The 19301-nt window shown below is 46.4% G+C and overlaps 6 protein-coding genes across 12 annotated transcripts in view; 2 read left to right on the top strand and 4 right to left on the bottom strand.

The window, feature by feature from the left end:
• The window catches only part of LOC117585197 (E3 ubiquitin-protein ligase RNF4), a 1550-nt gene extending 704 nt beyond the window's left edge, over positions 1-846 (bottom strand). Inside the window, exons 1-3 of one of the 2 annotated variants that reach the window (XM_034274574.1) lie at positions 680-846; positions 204-615; positions 48-149 (exon numbers count right to left, since the gene is read on the bottom strand). In XM_034274574.1, coding sequence (XP_034130465.1) covers positions 48-149; positions 204-615; positions 680-706 — 541 coding nt within the window. In that variant the 5' untranslated portion in view covers positions 707-846. Of the gene's footprint in view, positions 1-47; positions 150-203; positions 619-679 lie in introns of both variants that reach the window. The other variant, XM_034274575.1, reaches the window with a different exon arrangement.
• LOC117585194 (calnexin-like) overlaps positions 1-5512 on the top strand; it is a 16888-nt gene extending 11376 nt beyond the window's left edge. For 3 of the 4 annotated variants that reach the window (XM_034274545.1, XM_034274546.1, XM_034274544.1), the window contains 3 exons: positions 688-690; positions 4414-4535; positions 4595-5512. In XM_034274545.1, the coding sequence (XP_034130436.1) occupies positions 688-690; positions 4414-4535; positions 4595-5399 (930 nt within the window). In that variant the 3' untranslated portion in view covers positions 5400-5512. Of the gene's footprint in view, positions 1-687; positions 691-2909; positions 3079-3142; positions 3827-3887; positions 4172-4232; positions 4536-4594 lie in introns of those variants that run through there. The other variant, XM_034274547.1, reaches the window with a different exon arrangement.
• LOC117585200 (vesicle transport protein SEC20) lies at positions 966-1994 on the top strand. Its single transcript, XM_034274578.1, has 2 exons — positions 966-1123; positions 1195-1994. Exons 1-2 carry the CDS (start codon positions 1043-1045, stop codon positions 1795-1797), a joined length of 684 nt encoding a protein of 227 aa, XP_034130469.1. The 5' UTR covers positions 966-1042; the 3' UTR covers positions 1798-1994.
• LOC117585208 lies at positions 1906-2451 on the bottom strand. The gene has a single exon (XM_034274586.1). The coding sequence runs from the start codon at positions 2283-2285 to the stop codon at positions 2007-2009; it is 279 nt and encodes a 92-aa protein (XP_034130477.1). The 5' UTR covers positions 2286-2451; the 3' UTR covers positions 1906-2006.
• On the bottom strand, positions 5446-18796 carry LOC117585196. Of its 3 annotated transcripts, XM_034274571.1 has the most exons (6): positions 9588-9606; positions 9324-9510; positions 8378-8602; positions 6216-6773; positions 6093-6128; positions 5446-6033 (listed from the first exon to the last, which is right to left on the bottom strand). In XM_034274571.1, exons 3-6 carry the CDS (start codon positions 8429-8431, stop codon positions 5518-5520), a joined length of 1164 nt encoding a protein of 387 aa, XP_034130462.1. In that variant the 5' UTR covers positions 8432-8602; positions 9324-9510; positions 9588-9606; the 3' UTR covers positions 5446-5517. The 3 variants fall into 3 exon arrangements, with proteins under 3 accessions (XP_034130462.1, XP_034130461.1, XP_034130464.1); XM_034274570.1 differs by lacking the exons at positions 9324-9510; positions 9588-9606 and adding an exon at positions 8767-8953; XM_034274573.1 differs by lacking the exons at positions 8378-8602; positions 9324-9510; positions 9588-9606 and adding an exon at positions 18788-18796 and having other exon boundaries at positions 6216-6797.
• LOC117585198 lies at positions 14732-19299 on the bottom strand. Its single transcript, XM_034274576.1, has 4 exons — positions 19154-19299; positions 16762-16809; positions 15828-16217; positions 14732-15737 (listed from the first exon to the last, which is right to left on the bottom strand). The coding sequence occupies exons 1-4, from the start codon at positions 19254-19256 to the stop codon at positions 15283-15285; spliced, it is 996 nt and encodes a 331-aa protein (XP_034130467.1). The 5' UTR covers positions 19257-19299; the 3' UTR covers positions 14732-15282.
• Positions 19300-19301: the final 2 nt, after the last annotated feature.

Below are 19301 nucleotides of genomic sequence, written 5' to 3'. Positions count from 1 at the left end.
TGCTGCCCGTCACAGGACCGTCACAGTGAGCAGAATGGTTGGCTTACAGTTTGAACGAAAAACACGGCGGACCACAGTCGGTGTCGAGGTGTTTGAGACACTGGTCTCATTGCCGCTGTTGGCGCCTATTTGCTCACAGTAGCGATTTACTGAAAACAGAAAGATTAGTCCCTTGCAATGAGGCCAATATGTCTTAAACATACTGCGATCTATTTCAGCTTCCACCTGGGAAATATCGATGGACCGTGAGTTCAGTCTGGAGTCGTCGAGCGAAAGGCCGGCATCTCGGCCAGAGTCGTCGAGCGAAAGGCCAGCATCTCGGTCAGATTCGTCATCATCGACGCTCGCACTATATCCCACACTGTTCATATCGGAGTCCTCCGAGATATTACCAGTGGTGTTTATGCTAGACACGGAGCTAGAAAACCCGGTTGTTGAGGTAGAGCTTGTGCTGTTGCTGTTGCTGATGCTGAGGGAACTGAAGCTTGTTGAGGAGCTCTCGCTATCATTAGAATGGCCCCCGTTGAAGGTCGTGTTGATTTCGATTGAGCCGGATCCGTAAACTTCGATTCCATCTAATGACAAGTCAATCGTAAGGCAACGATTTGAAAAATTCTACTGAACACACAGAAAATTCTTATAAAGGGTGTAATGTGGACAAACAAGGGTAATATCTTACCGAAAAAGACCGTGAAGAGTTGGCCATGACTTAAAACAGGCAATGCATTCGCGCTTTCAGAACAGCAAGATCTTTTTGCACTAGAAATTGAAGTTTGCAGCTTGGTTTTGAAGTTTTTTTAATTTTAGCAATTTACTTTTTAGCGGTGTGACCGCGGATTTATCGATAAGTCGACCCTTAAAAATACACCAAAATCAAGCTTCTTATTTTCAAAATACTACTAAAAAATCACACAACCAACACAAAATACCGACTCCCGCCACAGAACTAGTGCTGGATTACACCCAACGTTTCTGACGGCGGCACGTCACCATAACAAAATAAATATACAAATTATAAATTAAAATTGCTTGAGCCGAGGCAATGGACAAGGATAAATTCACGCTGCAGTCCATTCGGCAAGACCTCATTGACAACAATTTGCAAGCCAAGGCAATTATACAGGTGAGTAGTGAACGAAAACACTGACCAGAGAAACCGCCCGGAAAGTCTAACATCCAAACTAAATATTATAGGACATAGTGAACAGTAGAACAACTATTGGCGAGCTTGAGGAGCTGAATGAAGCTGGACGGGCAAAGCTGTCGGCTATTCGCAAGAACATCGAGCGCTTGGATGATTGGGCACGGGACATGGCCGACACTTCCTTGGCAAAGGAGGTGGACACACACAGGGATCAATTCTCCAAAACCTTGCAGGCATTCCGCAAGGCAAATGTGGCGACTATGCTGGAGATCGAGAAAGCCAATCGAGAGGAGCTGATGGCCATCACTGGCGAGAGTGAGTTGCGACAACGCACCACAGCGAGAGCACGCCACAACCAGGGGAGTCTGGTGTCGCAGGAGAACGATGTAACCGAGAAAATGCTGGCCATTTCGCGGCATCTGTCGGAGACCACACAAAAGAGTGCCGTCACGCTAGAGACCCTGGTGGCGTCGTCTCAGAATGTGGAGGCAACAAGCGACGAGCTGCAGCACACAGCCGGCAGCATCAAAATGTCCGGAAAGCTGTTGAAAAAGTACGGTAGACGCGAGTGCACTGACAAGATGCTGGTGTTCTTTGCATTTTGTTTGTTCCTTGTTTGTGTCTTTTACATTGTACAGAAGCGTCTGTTTTAGGATTACTATTTGGTGTGTAGCTTAAGAATTTCGCTTTGTCGTTTAGGGAATAGTTCATGTAAACAGCAGGTCAGACAGGGCATGGCGCCTCTAAAGCTATGAACCCAATTTTAGGAACCTAGTTAAGCGCTATTTGCTCTTACTTTATTTATCTTAGTACAATTTGCAAAACGAAAATGTAAATTCCTTTTTATAAATCAACTCGTTTGCTAGTACGGACACCTGGGCACTCCGCCTGGATTTGTGAATCCATTTGTATTGACCAACCGGCAGATATCCTTATACGACCTCTGATGTTGCTGCGGCCTTTGTCCTTGCGTTTGCCTATAGTTGGCACCACGGTAACCAGGATAAGGCAGCTGGGATGGTGTATAGTAGTAGCCGCCACCTTCGTATAACTGGCCGAAAACTGTTCCTTCGTAAGCAGTGCCCAAAGCAAACCACAACAGAATAACACTGATATAACCAGAACTGCGCATGGTTTTCATATGTGCGGCTACACGGCTTGAGATTAAGTTTGAGTCTGAATAACATTGGGGTTCAATAAATGTTTGCCCTACTTATGAGAATTCTGCAACCTTGCTCTAAATGGGAAATGACGAGTGTGTGCCACGGACAGTTTTGATTGCCAATGATACTGATAACAGAAAGAGCGCGGCGCGACCGACAGGAAACCATCCACGGCCATGGCATAAGCAATTCAACATTGCAGGCGCAGCATCTTCAGCGCCTTCATAGCTTGGAATTACCCTTAGGTATATAGGAATTCCTGTTAGGATCATTGGGCTAGCTGAACGAAAAATTTGTTTTTTTAAATTGTTGCAGAACTCAACGAAATTTGGAACATTTTTGTTTGCTTGAGATTTCCTGTTTGAACCCTATTTTGCAATCAATCCAATACAAATAAATTATGAAAACAAGCCAATCTTGTGGATAATTTATTGATGAATCAGATAAAACTATAGTTTTAGGGCTGAGCATCCTAGCTTGCTAGTAATATTAAATAGAAAATCAAAATCGAGAAAAATTATTTAATTTGTACGGGATGTTTTGAAAATGAAAGGTATATTTCGGTATATTTGTGAGGGTCGTGCGGTATATCTTATCGATAAACAGCTGTCACACGAATGTAAATCGTAATTATTGTGAATAATTTTTATTTTCTTTCTGAATTGTAAATCGTAGTAATTTTGGAAAGAAAAAATGAGCACGACGACAGAAGTGCCCGTCAAGCCTCCGGCGAAATCAGTTAATTACTTTGCGCTCCAAACAGCGTTTGAGGTGAGGAATCGAAAAAGATGCCGAACAGCGACACCGGCAATATACAAATCGCAAATATTTACAGAATGCTTTGGAAAAGGCCGTCGAGGAAAGCAGCGTGGAGATGCTGGTCAAGGAGTACAACAGCTACTCAGCCAACTCCGAGCACGACAAACGTCTGCCGATGGACCATGCATTTCGAGTGCTCCTCATGAAGCGTCTGAACGACGACGTGAAGCAAATCGGTGATCTAGTGCGTCTCTCGGTGGAAGCCACTCGGGCCGAAATCGTGTCCAACACTATTCCCGTAGTGCTCCTCATCGACACATTCGATGTAGTCACTCTGGACAGATGTCAGGAGATTTTTAAGTTTGTGGAGGAGCTGGTGGATGTTTGGAAGGAGGAGATATTCTTTGCCTCTTGCAAAAATAACATATTGCGAATGTGCAACGATCTGCTGCGCCGCCTGTCCCGTACACAGAACACAGTCTTCTGCGGTCGCATTTTGCTCTTCCTCTCAAAGTTCTTTCCGTTCTCCGAGCGGTCTGGCTTGAACATTGTTTCCGAGTTCAATTTGGACAATTTGACAGAGTATGGACTGGATAGTAAGGATCACGATGACACTGACAATAAAGAGCTTGAGGACACTGCCGAGGATATCCCCCTCAAGATAGATTATGATCTGTATTGCAAGTTTTGGTCTCTTCAGGACTTTTTTCGTAATCCCAATCAGTGCTACGGCAAAGCACAGTGGAAGATGTTTCACATGGTAGGAGACGTTCAATGTGATGGTTCGAATGGCTCTTATTACTTATGGTTATCCTTTGCAGCACGCGGAGAACATACTTCAGTCTTTTGCGAGCTTCAAGCTGGAGGACGTGCGTCCGTGCAGCAACGACAACAGCGAAGCGGACCAGGCGATGGATGTAGACGATGCTGTTGTTGATGCCGCAGTGGCATCTACCGTGAGCAAGGCAAATCACTTTTTTGCCAAGTTTCTAACCAATCCCAAGCTGCTGGCACTCCAGCTCTCCGATTCGAACTTCCGGCGTGCCGTACTGGTGCAGTTCCTTATACTATTTCAGTATCTTCAAGTTAGCGTCAAGTTTAAAACGTAAGTGAGAGGCTTCAGCGAAACTTAAATAAACAGGAATAATTTGAGTATCTTGTTGCAGCGACGCGTACACTCTAACAGCCGAACAAGCTGATTTCATAAAGGACACAGAGCTTCGTGTGCGCAAACTTCTGGAGGAGACCCCACCATATGGCAAGCGCTTTGCCCGCACAGTTTGGCATATGCTGCAACGCGAGGAGATGTGGAACAACTGGAAGAACGAGGGCTGCAAAGAGTTCAAGAAGCCGGAGGACCTTCCCTCAAATGAGGAGGAAAACAAACCCCCTCCCGCCAAACGGCCAAAGCGTCCACTCGGCGACTCCCTGCGCGACGCTGCTCGTAATGGCAAGTTTTTCCTTGGCAAGTACGTACATTCCGCTTCATTGCGTCTCCGGAATTGTAATCTGGGAATATCTTCCTTAGCGAAAACCTGACACGTTTGTGGAACTACTCGCCGGACAACTTACAGGCTTGCAAAAGTGAGCAGCGCAACTTCCTGCCCCTGCTAGAAACGTATTTGGAATCGCCCCACGACAAGATCGATCCAGCCTTCGAGTGGCGTGCACTGCGTTTGCTTGCCCGGCAAACTCCCCATTTCTTCACATCGCCCTCGCAACCGTCTAGCAAGATTTCCGACTATTTGGAGCAAGTGCGCAAGCGTCTCATACGCGATAGGGAGCCGAAGCCAACAACCACGGTATCCAGCAATGCATCAGAGCAGAACAACGGTCTGGCTGCGAAAAGTACACCCGCGGAGAGTGAGCAGGAGGCGGCCATGGCGCTGCAGGAAGCAGAGCCAGAACAGGATCTCGAGGTGGAAGACACAGATCCCGTTGTTGAGGAAGTGGAAGAGGACCCAGGCCATGAGAAGTCATTGATGGTGACCGCCAAGCACATCGATGAGGTAGCACCGCTGATTGGAGAGCCCTGGATGAAGGTGGGCAAAAAGATAGGATTTACCAATGACGAACTTCTCTTCTATCAAATGGAGCATCCCACCGCCAGTGTGGCCTGCTCGAAAATGCTGTGCACTTGGATCTCAGAGGATGACGATGCCACGCTAGAAAACTGGGCCTACATGCTTGAGGGCCTGGAGATGAACCAGGCAGCCGATGCCGTAAAGGCCATTATCGAACGTGAAAAATCATCTGGATCTGCCGCATCGACTGCCACTGTTGTGCAGCCGCAGCTCGAAGATGACAACGATGTCGAAGTGTTATCCGACTAGGGCCACCCAACGTACCCGCAGCTCGCTTAAAGTTAAGTCTGGCATCGTTTCATTCATCAAAAATTGCTTTATCACAAGTAAACGTATGGGCATGTTCATGATCGAACACACCACTGGGTCAGCGCTTGTTCAAGGGATTGGGTGCGTTCTGACGCGGTTTGTTGTGTATCATGGTGGCACATTTCGGTATATGCCGCTCCGCAGCCGTTTGGTTGAAGCGTCTGCCGCAGTGGGGACACTGAATATAGTCCGGATTCTCCGATGGTGGCGGCGGTGGCAGGTCGCTCAGCTTGCCGCCGCGAGCCACATGCGCCTGGGCCTGCTTCGCAGATCTGATCGTCTGTATGAACTCCTCGTGCTTCTTGCGCCAGTTGCTTTTCTTTACGCCCGTGACGAGGCCCTTGACTTGGGCGGCACTGCTGTACGTCGTCTGTGAGCGGGCTGCCTTATTGCCCTTCCTGCCGACGAACTTCTCCGCCTCGGTGCCTCCCACACGCTGCTTGGAGGCATCGAAAATCTTGCGCTTGGTGGTCATGGTGCGCTGGCAAACATCCTCGTGCTTGCCCAATCGATCGGTGTTGAAGTGGCGACCGCAATATCGGCAGGCGGACGTACCCTCAGGAGGCGGCTGACTCTGTCAAATAATGGTGGGATTAGCATACGACCATTGCAGCAACTGGCACCACGACTCACCATTGTTTTCTTGGGGACTGGAGATTTTGCTTCGACCTAAACCGGATTAACATGGAATCAGTTGAACGACATGAATATGTTTTTGTTGGGAAAATAAAGGCAATGTGGGATGATGATACTCACCTTTCGGTTCAGTGGAGGCGACAAGCGACTACTTGCGGCTGGAGTTGCACCGCCAGTTGCTGCCCCACGACTTGTCGGGGCCTTGGCTCTAGCCGCTGCTTTTGGCAAGGGACTCCGCGGAGCGGGAGCAATGGCACGACTGGCTGCCTCCCCTTCACGCGGTGGTGTTTTTCTCGTAATCACAGGCTTTAAGCGATTCACAGTGCCCGCCGGACTGTATTTGTTGTTGTTGCTATCACTGGTCAAGCGTCTGTTGAAGACTGCCTTGTCCTTTAGGCTCATGGCGGAGACATCTTTGATGAGCCTTTGAACTGTCTGCTGCTGGCGCGCGGGCTGTGCCGGCGGTGTGGTGGCACCACCAATGGGCTTAAGTGGATTACTTCGATCGATTCCAGCTCCGCGACGCCGTTCATCGAACATTTGGCGTACCTTGCCATTGCCGACGAGCCTTGACGAAACAGAGCTTGGAGCACCAGTAGCTAGACCAGTGCCAGGGCCACCAGTCCTACCCGTCAATAGGTTTCGGCGACGCTCCTCCTCTGCCTTCTGAAAGCGCATCTGGAAGGAGAATTCAGAAGAGAGCTTCAGTTGTGGGCTGGAGCAATTATCCTTTTATTGGATGTCCCCTTTGGTGGTGGTCTTACGGGTACCGAATCGCTGTTGCCAATGCCATTGCCATCGCTGGGTGGCAGATGACTCAGCGCCTCCATTAATCGGCGGGCCGCCCAAGATTCATTGAGCTTGAGCGGCAATATATGATCCTGCAAGTACTCCGACTCCAACTCAAGTCCGCTGCCGAAGAAGGATATATCTTCGTCTTCCTCCGCTTGCAACATGCTCGGCCAACGGGCGCGTGTCAACTGAGCTGGACATTAGCACGTCCGTTTCCCCCGAGTGGAGTCATTAGTTGCACATGTGTAAGCTTGTGGGTGTGTTTGTGTCTTGTGTGGGTTGTTTGCCTGTCTATTGCGCGGTCACCACTCCTTCCCACTTCCCACTTTCCACTTGGTACAAATCCGTGCTCACTTACGTGCCGCCAGTACATAAAACCCCTTGCCACACGACCCGCCTGGGCAAAGGTAACTTTATCCGTCGCTGGTGCGCCAAAATAGTTGCCAGCGCTGGGGGTTGTGCTGGGGTGCATGCTCTCTTCCTCCGTCTCCTACTCGAATTTCCCTCAAGCTAAAGCTGTTGCTGTGCTCCTCTTGTTTCCTGGTTGTAGTGGCCTTCGAGTCCGACCATGGCCATCTGCCGCTGCTGCCAATCGTCAAAGGTATCGTCGTGGGCGAATAATAGAGAGAGTCTTTTGTGTATCGGACACTTGAGAAATCCTAGCCTGATGTCCTTTTGTTTAGCGTGCGCCTCCACTCCTCCTCGTTGTTGTTGTGCATGGTGTTGCTGCATGCCAATAGCAACAACAAAAAATCAATGGCTGCAACGGCCACCAGACGTTGCCATGGCTCATATGGCAGACACGGGCACGGACACGCGGGCACACACAGGTACACACACATGCATACATTAAATGGGAGAGCGAGAGAAAGCATACTAGCTCGACATTTGTTGAATGCAACAAAGGAAGCGCTCAGCTCAGCGAAGCTGACAAAGGACTCTACCTCCCAGGGGGCACCGTTCCAATCAGCGATTAAAATCGCGCGCGACCAATTTTCCAAGGTAAATTATTTGATTGATTGATGGTTTGTTTGTCCCATGCTGTTTATGTGGCTGAGTGTGTTTAATGTCAACCCTTTATAGTTATTGAAGGGCTTGAAGGACGGGGACAAATTCCTCTTCTCGGATTTTCTAATGTCGCCTACGCCCCCCCCATGGATGTTATCAACAGATGGCATTGAACGCCAGCCTTTTGTGTCGTGACAAGAGCACCCATTCCCAAATATGGCAAAAGCACTAAATTAATTGGCTGGCTTTTCGCTGGGAAACTTCAGCGAGAGAACAGAAGAGAACATAACTCCACCAAACACACAGCTCGCACCAATTTTGGAGTCGTCACGGAAATTGAACGGAAAGATCTGGCTGCTGATGTGAGCATTACCAAAATGGTTGGCTAACTATGACAGCAAATGACCTATCAGAACTGGCCACGATGGGGATGCAGACCATCAGACTTCCTGTGACGAGGTTTGTCTATCATTAATTCTTACCCGCATATCGCCCAGCTTTGAGGGTCGAACGTCTCCGGAACCGTTTGACGACATAGCCAAATATAGTCGGGATCAGTCGGGGGACGGAGTCTACGAGATTGATTCGATGCGATTCGACCGGTGGTGAGTGGGCAACAGACAAGGCGATGACGAGAGTAAGCCGCTTGAACGTAGACCCGGCTTAGACCGCTCAGTCCGATGAGTCATGCGATGTCGTCGATCTGCCTGCAAATACAAAAACAATATTGGAAAATTATGATCGGCAATAAATGTCGGCAGGAGGCGTGAATGGAAACAGGGTGCAAACAGTCCCACAGATCGTTGATATTGCACTGCGTGGGCGACCAGACCCAGTCCCAATCCCAGACCCAGGCCCAGCTCAGACTTACAATTGTGGGCCGATGGCCACACCGAATATGGCTCGTCCAATGAACACTCCAATTTAATCGAATTGAATTCGAAGCGAAATGCTCACCAAAAACGAGTGAACTCTAATGAATGATTAAAACTAATTCAAAAGATTCAACCAAAAATAGCTCAAAGAAGATAGCTTTAACATTTGAAATTTAGCACAAAATACCTTTCTATAATTATTGAATGATAATATTTAAATCCAAAACCTGTCGAGAAAAGCCAGCTAGGTGGGGCATCCTAAATAATATGGAATAGACCCGGCCCACAAGTGATATTTAAAGATTATATTGTGAATGCTTTGCATCTCATTTCAGGGTATTAATGCCCGTCACCATTGCCTCCCACATGCATACATATGTATGCTGTTTCCCTCTAACACTTCGTTCACAATTAATTTATGTATATTTCTGCTTTTTGGCACACGTCGTCTCTTGCTGACTAATTTCAACTCTCGTCTTTGCTTGCTCTGTCTGTGTGTTCGGAGCTGCGATTTGCATACAGTCTTCCAGTTATAGACGAAATGCTTACTTACCAGCCGTAAGTGTGCGAGGGACTGAGAGAAGTGCCTGCACTCTCTTGGCCACTGGTGAACAGTCCTGTTGGGTTCGACAGAAGGCACGCGAGTTTGTTGACACACCAGCGATGGGCAGGGGGCCCTCTAGCGACAAATAAAGTTTAGAGCCAGACCTCGAGAAGTGGGTCACCGGCGACAGGACAGGCTAGGGTAGGATAGGACGAACAGTGGCTAGGGTAAATGGCAGTAATTACGCGTATGTCGCCTCGTTGGCCCACTCACGTCAATTTGAATTTTAAAGAGGTGCCTTGCTCGCTCACCGGCTCGACTCGGCTTGACTCGACTGTTTGCTTAGAAGTTTGCGCGCTAACTGAGACAAGATTCCGAGTCCGAATCCGAATCCGATTTCAATTCCGATGGCCAGACAGACAGGCCCGGCCCGAACAAGTTGCGAAGTTGGCGACATCGAGGGGAGCGTTGCAACGCCAACTGATCTATACAGCGATGATGGTGTGTCGTGTCGGCGCTAACTTCCCCCATCCCCCAGTTGCAATCCGCATACCACACTCCTACTGCCCAGCCAGCCAGTCCCCAGTCCCCCCAATAAGACCAACAAACACATGCATGTACGTGTGTACGTGTGTGCGTGATTCGCAGCACAGCACACACGAAGAGATACATGTAATTTTCGCTCAATTGCTGTTGTTTCGTTCTCTCAGATGTTGTTGCTAATCTTTATTTGCTTTTGTTGTTTTCGTTTTACATTTATCAACGCTGACGCTTCGCTTCGCAGATGTTATCCGCCACTCCATCTCTCCATCAAGCTCTTCTTTATTTAATCATTTGCCTGCCTGCCTGAAGTCATCGAATCAAACCCCCATCGTAAGGTGTATTTATAGACCTCTTTGTGGTCTCTGTGTTTAAGCGATTGCCGAAACCATTATTAATCAAAGCCTTCATGGATTTTTGCAATTGGCTAGAAAATGAATTGGTACAAAATTCTTACAAAGTTTTGCGATGGGCATGTGACAATTTGGAAACATTTCATTCGGAAAATACTTATGGACATACAATACGGTTTTTATTCTGTTTGATTGTGAGGGTATTCCAGGTTCGGCAATCGCCTCGGGCCTGATTCAGTGGATGACTTCTTTTGCTGTTTTCTTAGCGTCTATTTGCTCATTGTTTTCGTAATAGTACAATCATAAATGTTTATACATTTTCGTTTTGCTGTGCGGTCTTGAAACCATATAAGAGCGTTCGTTTCTTCTTCTTTGTCGTTCGTGATTTTTTTCAACAGACTTTCGGGCCCACGCTCGCTCTCTTCTTCTCTTCAGCCACCAGCCTCTCTCTTTTTTTTGTTCGTCTGCCAAAAGTTTTCTGCTGCACTTGCTCTTCGGTTGGATTGGATTTGGATTTGGATTGGTTCTTGAAGAAACTATAGTTTCTTCATGGATTGGTTTAGATTGCTGGAATGTGGTGAACCTGCACCAAACAAAGGAATGGGACTGGGGGCTCGTTTTGAGCAGATCTCTTTCTGGCTTGAGCTTTTTGCGGCGTCATGCGAGTGAACGTGAACGTCTACCAAATATTTATAGACACATATACATACGATACACATCAATAGAATTACACATTTACTTCTCTAATTACGTTTCGAGAGCGACCTTTGCCAAAGTTCAGGGGAAGACAGGGACATGTTTGGAAAGATAGCAGGAAGAAGGAAATTTGACGCCTGGGTGGGACTTTGCAGGAGCCTTTGGCAGGTCTTTCGGCCTACGCCTAAAACTTTAACATTTGTTACATTCATGGTGCGGATATCTCTCTTTCTTATTTCGATTGGGTTACTTTCTGTTTGGGTTCAATTTCTGTTCTGTTGATTATTTTCTCTACGCCAATGCAGATTTGTTTATGTGGGGAAAATGTATATAATATGCACACCTATGTAATGTTTTTGTATATGTATGTGCATGTATGCTCTCTTGTATCATTTGTATAGTCGGCTGCTGCTTAAGTCACTAAGAACCTTCCCGCTGGCTTTATTCTTCTATTCTCCGACGACAAACTGCAATTACCGCAAACTGCGAGCAAGCTCCAGTGCGGATTACAAATGGGAATACATTTAACAATGACACGGCAACATCAACATCAACTTCAACATCAACATCAACGACACTGACAACTGACAATTGGCAACAAACGACGAACTTACTAGCCTAATTGTAAGTTACGGGTATATGTGAGCAGGGGACAAACCCGCCGCCCCTTGTGCTCTCTTTCTATGTGTTTTCCTCCATCCTCATATCTAACGGATCATTCACAACGACTTGCGATCAATGCTTGGATCGATTTTTCTACAGTTTCATACTTTCTTTTAATTCGATTCGTACTCCCCACTTGAGCGCAACCTAAGGTGCTATTCATAGTTCAGCCGATTCCTACTGCTCCTTCTCCTTGCTGGCTGCCTAAATGCGCAGCACAATAAAAATGGCTACAGTACACATGCATGTTTCGTTTGGCTTACATTAACAAATATATATATGTATGTATGTATGTATGTATATGTAAGTATATATGTATGTATGTACTGTTCGTTCAGCTAACATCGGAAATGCATTTTACGTGTACAATTATTCTACAAAAATTTGCATCTAAAGTATACTCATGTTTGGCGTTTCATTTCAGTTGATGTTTTAAAATACACACACAAGTTGTTGGGTTTCTCATCGTTTACAATAAACTTTATAAAAATACTTCTTGGTAGGATAACTGAACTGAGCGTGGGGGATTGACACTTAATTGAAGCTCAAACCCTTCAATCGAATTATTTATAGTATATTCGTACGTATACGAGATAAGAGTTGAGTTCATGGAGTCTGGAGTCAACTCCATTTCTGGACGTGCTAAGACTATTTATTACCCACAGGCCACCAGGCCAATTGGTGATGGCTGCCTTTGGCCAGTTCTTCTTCGTGTTATACATTTACATACACATCATCGAAGCTTTAACAATTTACATACATTATTTAATCCAGTTTTCCTACATGCGTATGCGTGATTGTCCAAGGTTGATTTTACTTCTATTTTTGTTTTACATTTTGTTTCATTAAGTTATAGATTTTTGTGTCCACTTCAAACCTTTCATTCTATTCCATTCCATTGCTATAAACCTTATTGATGTATGTATGTTATCATTTATGTATATATGTATGTATGTAGACCTACAAATGTATTACCTCACATTCACTAACAATTTGTATTTTATTCGGACTAGGCTTCAGACTAAAACATTCTTGTGAATATATTCATCTGTATATGTGTATATGTGTGTGTGTGTGTATGTATATGCTCCGCACATCGCTCTCGAATCGCTTCGTTTCTTTTCTTTATCTAGAACTATAAGCCAACATTCAATGCGCTCTAATTTAACGTCTAAACGACAATTGCTTAAGTCTTTTAGTCTACATTTACTTATACTTTTAAGTTACGCTGCGTTGCGTGGGTTATCTCTCATTTTCCCCGTATTAAACTCCTAACGAACGGTTCTGTTGTGTTGTGTGTTTGGGTTGGTTTTCCCGACGACTATAGCTATAGGTATTGTACACATACACAAACATACAAACAAACGCTTACGTGCGCGGATCTATGTATACATATAACAACGATTAGGCGTGTGTACGAGTACATATGTATGTGTGGGCTGTGTTCTGTTAAGGCTAAGGCTGTAGTAGGCTCAGGTTTAAAGGTTTCCGTTTCCGTTGCATGTAGCTTTGCTCTTGGTTATTGTTGTACATAAAAATATATAGCTATCAATATGAACATATGTATGAATGCACATACAAAGGACATGCAACAGATGCGCAGAGGACAAGCATTTTCATTTGTCCTCTTACCCGTAATTTAATTTACAAATGAATTTTCTCTACTGCGTATTGTATCCTTGTGCATGTTCGCGGCATGCAATATTTTCAAAATCTGCATAAACTTACAATAGACACACATTCATATTGTATATGTATGTATATATAGTAGACATTTTTGTATCTTAACAATCTTAACGAGCATCCAACTTAATCTAACATTCTATATACCTAACGTACAGTTAATTCAAGGTGTCCGTAGCGGCGTTTCTCTTTGTCACATTCAGGCGCATGGGCGCACAAAATGGTTCTTAAAGTTCTTCAAAATCAAAATTCAAACTTTAATCAACATAGAATGAGAACATGAATTGTGTTGAGAATGCGAATAACAGTAGATGTGGTGGTGTGTCGAGAGTGCCTTAAACGTATCTGTATCTGCATCTCGTATGTAGTATGTAGATTGGTGTTTGGTTTTCCTCAATAAATGACAATGATAGTTTCCGTGATTTGTCCTTAACTACTTACGCAGATTACGTACAATACATACTCGTATGCATCTTTATCTTTGGTATCTTAATACATTGTGATTTACCTGGGTTGCTAACTTGTCTTTTGTTGTTTCGTTTTGTTTTATAAACTTTACATCAGTACGGGTGGGTATGTCGATTTCTTGTGTGTGTGTGAGTTAGTTTTGTAAACTTAACTGACATTCGTATTCGATTCGTATGCCATTCCATCTTAAGTCCTACAGGGTACAGGGGTTTTCAGTGTGGTAGCGATGTGTTCGGTGTGAAACTGTGTGTGAGTGCTTAAATCTAGAGCGACTTTTGTGCCGTTATATTTAATTACTTGTTAGTTACCTGGTTTTCCTGCTTACTGTATGGAATTTCATTTAACATCCTATATGTATGTACTGTGGTATGTATTTATGTACATATAAATACATATGTATAAAAATGCCTGTCTACCTATTTTCTCTGTTTGGTTTTCCATTGAGTTTTTATCGAATTATGTACTTGCGGCGTACGTTACGAGTAACTGTATAAATTTGTCAAAAATTTGCACACAAAAAACGGTTTTGCCCTGGGGAATTGGTGGGTGGTTTGGCTGCTGATGGCGAATGTAGGATTGGGTTGGGTTCGGTTCGGTTTGGAGTAGTGGATAAATCTGTATCTGTGTTTCGGTTTAATACTATTGATTACAAAAATCCTAGAAAATCATGGCAAAACAATTTGAAAAAGTGTTTCCATACAAATTGCATCAATATAAATTTCAAAAGTTTTCCAAATACCCAAAAGTATTTCATGTGTGAGTTTCGTTTTCATTTGCATCCTGTTTGCCCTGCCTGCCTCTCCTTGCTGTCTCCTCTTCCATGCATTATTTATTATTTATTGTAATTTGTTTGCCCCTGGAGTGCAAAAATATTTTGTAGCCTACTTACATACAATACGAGTACGAGTATATGCGCGATGCAAAAATATTTTCGCATTTCAAATGCTTTTGCGGTTGCGATTGCGATTGCCGAGTGTGGTTGGGTTGGGTTGGGTGGTTGAATGTTCGGGTAGGGCGAAAGTGCAGTTGGTGGTTATACATACATACATATCTGTATGTGCATAAGTACATATTTATATGTGTTTATCCAGCAGTCTGACACATGGATAATGCACTCACACATATTTGTATCTCTATACCACAAATGAAATGGGGAAATTCCGCAGAATTTGTTATGTTTGGGAAATGCATTACGTTCGCATTACTCTCGGTACATGTTTAGCTGCTTAACGCGATTAGCAAACTGACACAGGACATAGAACAACTAACATACTGGGGCGCACAGTTACAGAAACGGACTGGCCAACAAACGAGGCGTATACGTAATACCGCCGGATACGCATTCGGCTTCGTATCCTGTCTATGCCTGTGTATTCCTATTATGTAGCAACATCTAAGACACAAAGAGGACGCACACACACATATTATTACCGAAGCGATTACCAGTTGCGAGTGTTCCAGTGGCAAAGTTCTGATGTTTGGATATACGAGTATACGATTACGTATACGTAATATACGAGTGTGTATGGAGGGTAGTGTGTGTTTTTGGGTCGCGTGTGGGAAGTTTAAAATATAAAATCACCACAGTCCATGGCATAGTCAAAGTCCTCGCCGCCAATGTCGTCCACTCCGCCGGAGTGGAAGTCAAAGCCACCAATGTCGGTGTGGTAGACGGCGCCGCTGCAAGAGGTGTCGATGAGATTGGTGCAGTGGGTGGTGGGCAAGGCGTGGAGAGTGAAGGTGTCCTCGCACTGCGACCATGTCAGGCCGCCGCTCCAGACGCCGTTTGGCAGCGTGGCCCATCCCCAGCCATGGCCCCAGGGCAGGGCGCAGGCCAGCGAGGCCTTCGAGTCCGGCTTCTTGCTGAGAATGGCGACGGCCGCATCACTCTTGACCAGTGGATTCTGGATCTGTTTGTACAGCCTGGTGGTCATCGCCGACGAGGTGCACCGATGATGCTTACTGCTGCTGCTGCTATGGGCAGCGGCCTTGCGATGCTTCACCTCCGATTGGGTGGCAGCTGTGGACAGGACAGGAAGGGGCAGTGTGGCAGCAGGTATGGGTGGAGGATTCGCACGGAATTATGAATGGATTAGTCATATATACTCACGTCTAATGCGCACCAATGGACGTCGCAGCACGTTCATCAGATGCGGCTTGTCCACCACCAGTTCGATTTGTGGCGGCGGCGGCAGGGTCTTTGTAATCGCATCTATCCAGTCGCTAACCTCCTGCTCGGACTTGGCCAGCATCCAGTAGACCTTGGACCGTTTCCGCTGCGATCCCAGGGCAATCAACTGGGACACGTTGACACCATCAGGCAGTGGCGGTCGACGCGGTATCTGGCCAGTCCAGTGCGCAATGGCCAGCATCTCGGGCGCTTCTTTCACCAGGATCTTGCCCGAGGGCGAGGTACGTCCCGGCTCCGTGAACCAGGCCATGGTTGAGTCATCGTAGAGAACGACCCACTCCTCGGACCAGCGATTCCAGAACATTTGCTCTGTCAATGCAGGAGAACTAGCGTGAGTGCGGATCATCCTCAAATCTGTATCCCAAGCTCAGCACAAATTGCTCCACCGTGATACTCAATGCTGCCCCTAACGAGCCTGACAATGACGCATCCTCAGCCCTGCCAAATCATGAGTAATTACACTTGAATGTGGCCCCGAAAAGATTATGCCCACAACCACATTTACCCACACATACTCTGTGTCGGCTGTAGGCATCTATCTGGCTATGGGTCCGGGCGGATGCTGCGTCATTCCGAGTCGAGCTTTCAGGCGAGCGTTTGTGCTGAGTTGACAGACTTTCGACCGAGCTGTTGAGACCTAAGCTTGGGTCTGGGCTGGGTCTGGGGCTGGGGCTGGGGCTAGGGCTGCTGACAGTGCTAATAGGTCGGTCGGTCGTCTGAGACCCGGCTCATCTTTGCATGAAATGGTCCTTTCAGGGTCATGTTGTTTCATTGTGTGGCACTGCAATGCCCTAGCCACAGGCCACAGCCAAGCAGGTACCTCCCCCTGGTATTATTTTTCGGTTGTACTTACTTTTGTAGCGCAGTAGGTAGCCGCCCTTGATCTGTTTCCCGCCAGTTCCTGCACAAAAAGACAGAGAAAGAGAGAGACACAAAAAGGAAATAAATGGCATGTGTATAGCTAGGATAGGATATGCAAGCAGCCACGCAAAGCTAAGCTCATCTAGTCCACTTCCGTTGCCCAGTGTTCTGTCATGGGTTGCGCCTAATTGAACAGGAGGCTGCCCCTGCAACGGAAGCTGGAATCCATTTCCCATTCGTTCGATTTTCAGCTGAAAGCTGAGATTATGTCGCCCACACATCGACAGCAGAGAAACAAGGGGTAGACCCCAACCCCTTTGCCACTGGTGCTGAAAATTTCAGCTGTAACAGGAACCAGATGGAGGGCAGAGTGAGCAGAGGTTAAGCAAGAAAAGTGAAACGAAACGTAACACGAAATTTCATTTAGCAATTCCCCAGGAATCAACTCAATCAGACGGTGTCAGGTGTGGCTGGTCTGCCCTCCCCCCAGATGCAGTTGCATTGAAGCTGTCACTGCCACTGTCGCTGAGACTGACCAGTCGGGTTTCGCATTTCAAATTCATTACCACTGGCATCCCATTTGCTTGGACAAGTGCAAGTACATATACATATGTATATGCAAAAGTATTTTCACCAGTGTGTGGCACAACATGACACTTGCGGTGGACTGAATTAATTATATTAACAAAAATGCTTAAGGTTACTCTGAAATTACATTACAGATCCAATCTCATGTGTCCGATCCATCCATAATCTGCAATCAAACTCAGTCAGAAGCAAAGCATTGAAGGCAAACCATTGGCAAATTGAACTACGATTATTATTATATTTAAACCAACCTCAAACGCAACGGAAACGTTGGGCAGGAAATATTTCAGAGCAAATTATGGGGGGCATTGTCTGAAACTATATTGGAATTCAATCAGTTGGCTACATCGAAACGTAAAAATGCTCTTGAAGAACCTCTTGTAAAATACTTGGCAGTGAATCAGCTGCTCTCTGGACCACTTGAGGCCGCACACCCTAGAGAAAGTTGATTCAGCAGCAAACTGATTATGACCCGAGTGGCTTGGCGACAATTCGCTTTGGCTGGGAATGGTGTTACGATTGAGCTGACACAGCATTGGGAAAAAACGAGGGCTTCGCTGGCATGACTGACCCTCACACCGGACTCTCACTGCTGCTCCTCGCCCCCAGTCCAGTGCCCGCCGAAGTTAGCCACGAACCGAAATGCAGACGACAACGATAGATTATAGAGTCGTAGTGTCGACTGATGGTGATGATGGGGCGAGAGAACAAGCATGCCGAAGGACACTGTGGCGCTTGTATAAGAAGCCAACGGACATCATGTGTGCCACTTGAGCGCACGCACACAGCCACAAACACGCCCACATTGCACATGCACATGCACATGGAACATGGCACATGGCACATGGCACATCCACATCCATATGACAAATCAGCTAGAATTGCAAGTGGCTGCAACAGACAACGTTCACTGCTTAAACGAAGAGCCAGACGAAGACGAAGGCAACGACAACCAAGGCGAACGTGTACACTGTACAGGCAGACACACACACATAGTTGTGGGCTAGAGGTTGGAGGGGTACTTGGATGGGTCTAGGGTTGGGGCTAAAGTGTGGAAGGGCTGCTCTTTAGTAGTTGCATTATTTATGCATGTGGCTCGTTGCAAACTGCAGCCTGAAGCAAGCTGTCATCGTTGCTGGAATTTCAGGCACACTCCCAGATACACACAAACATCAGTATACTGGATGCTGTGTGGTGGGGGTGGTGCTGTTGCCATGGTGTATACTTAATGATTTAATGCAGTGCACATACACGTACTGGCCAATGGGCGTGGCACTGTCTACAACTGCAACATAATGAAACCGCATTCCGGATTCCCCTTGATATGTGGAGCGGTGGCCTGGTTTGTGTGTGTACATATGTATGTGCCCCATAACGAGCAGGTCAACAATGGGTCCGAAGGGTATGGGAGAGGCCACTTTTACAAGCACAGAGAGAGAGAGAGAGAGAGAGACGGAGAAAGAGAGAGTGAGCTGGTAGGGAATATAAGTAAGAGTGAGAGAGTCTGTGGCAGAGGGAGACAGACTCGTCTCGCAGCTGCGCCTGTGTGCGAAATTCATTGAGAAAAATAAGCAGCAGGCAGCCAGGGCAGCAGCCAGGAAAAACGAGTTCAGGGTTTTCCGCCAAATGAGGCCACAGCGACTGCTGCTTTTTTGGGGCTGTGGCATCCAGAATCCCAGCATCGGTTTAGGTTTCGGTTTCAGTTTCAGTTTCACTTTCTCCCAACAGCAACACCTTACACCCTAATCCAATATCCACCCATTTCACCTGTATCCTGCAGTCATGTGTGTACTTACCCATTGCCTGAGGCTGTTGCAGCTGCATCTGCTGGGGATGCTGCATGAACGAGCAGTCCGGCTCCACGCTCTCCGACTTCACCTTTGTGCACATGGAGAACATCTTTGATTCTTTCCTTTCCTTTCCCTTACTTTACTTTACTTTCGC

Source organism: Drosophila guanche, unplaced genomic scaffold (assembly GCF_900245975.1).
Source record: "Drosophila guanche unplaced genomic scaffold, DGUA_6, whole genome shotgun sequence".
Lineage (NCBI taxonomy): Eukaryota > Metazoa > Arthropoda > Insecta > Diptera > Drosophilidae > Drosophila > Drosophila guanche.
The sequence above is the reverse complement of the archived record's forward strand: the minus strand, read 5'-3'. Positions and strand labels throughout refer to the sequence as shown.

Bases quoted from the DNA above. Each gene is read 5' to 3' on its own strand.
- LOC117585200 (XM_034274578.1), top strand. From the start codon at position 1,043: ATGGACAAGGATAAATTCACGCTGCAGTCCATTCGGCAAGACCTCATT. The intron at 1,124-1,194 runs GTGAGTAGTGAA...TAAATATTATAG, and splicing joins AAGCCAAGGCAATTATACAG to GACATAGTGAACAGTAGAAC.
- LOC117585208 (XM_034274586.1), bottom strand. From the start codon at position 2,285: ATGAAAACCATGCGCAGTTCTGGTTATATCAGTGTTATTCTGTTGTGG.
- LOC117585196 (XM_034274571.1), bottom strand. From the start codon at position 8,431: ATGTCGTCAAACGGTTCCGGAGACGTTCGACCCTCAAAGCTGGGCGAT. The intron at 6,129-6,215 runs GTGAGTATCATC...AATCCGGTTTAG, and splicing joins CGCCTCCACTGAACCGAAAG to GTCGAAGCAAAATCTCCAGT. The intron at 6,034-6,092 runs GTGAGTCGTGGT...ATTATTTGACAG, and splicing joins CAGTCCCCAAGAAAACAATG to AGTCAGCCGCCTCCTGAGGG.
- LOC117585198 (XM_034274576.1), bottom strand. From the start codon at position 19,256: ATGTTCTCCATGTGCACAAAGGTGAAGTCGGAGAGCGTGGAGCCGGAC. The intron at 16,218-16,761 runs GTAAGTACAACC...CTGCATTGACAG, and splicing joins CTACCTACTGCGCTACAAAA to AGCAAATGTTCTGGAATCGC. The intron at 15,738-15,827 runs GTGAGTATATAT...TCCTGTCCACAG, and splicing joins TCCATTGGTGCGCATTAGAC to CTGCCACCCAATCGGAGGTG.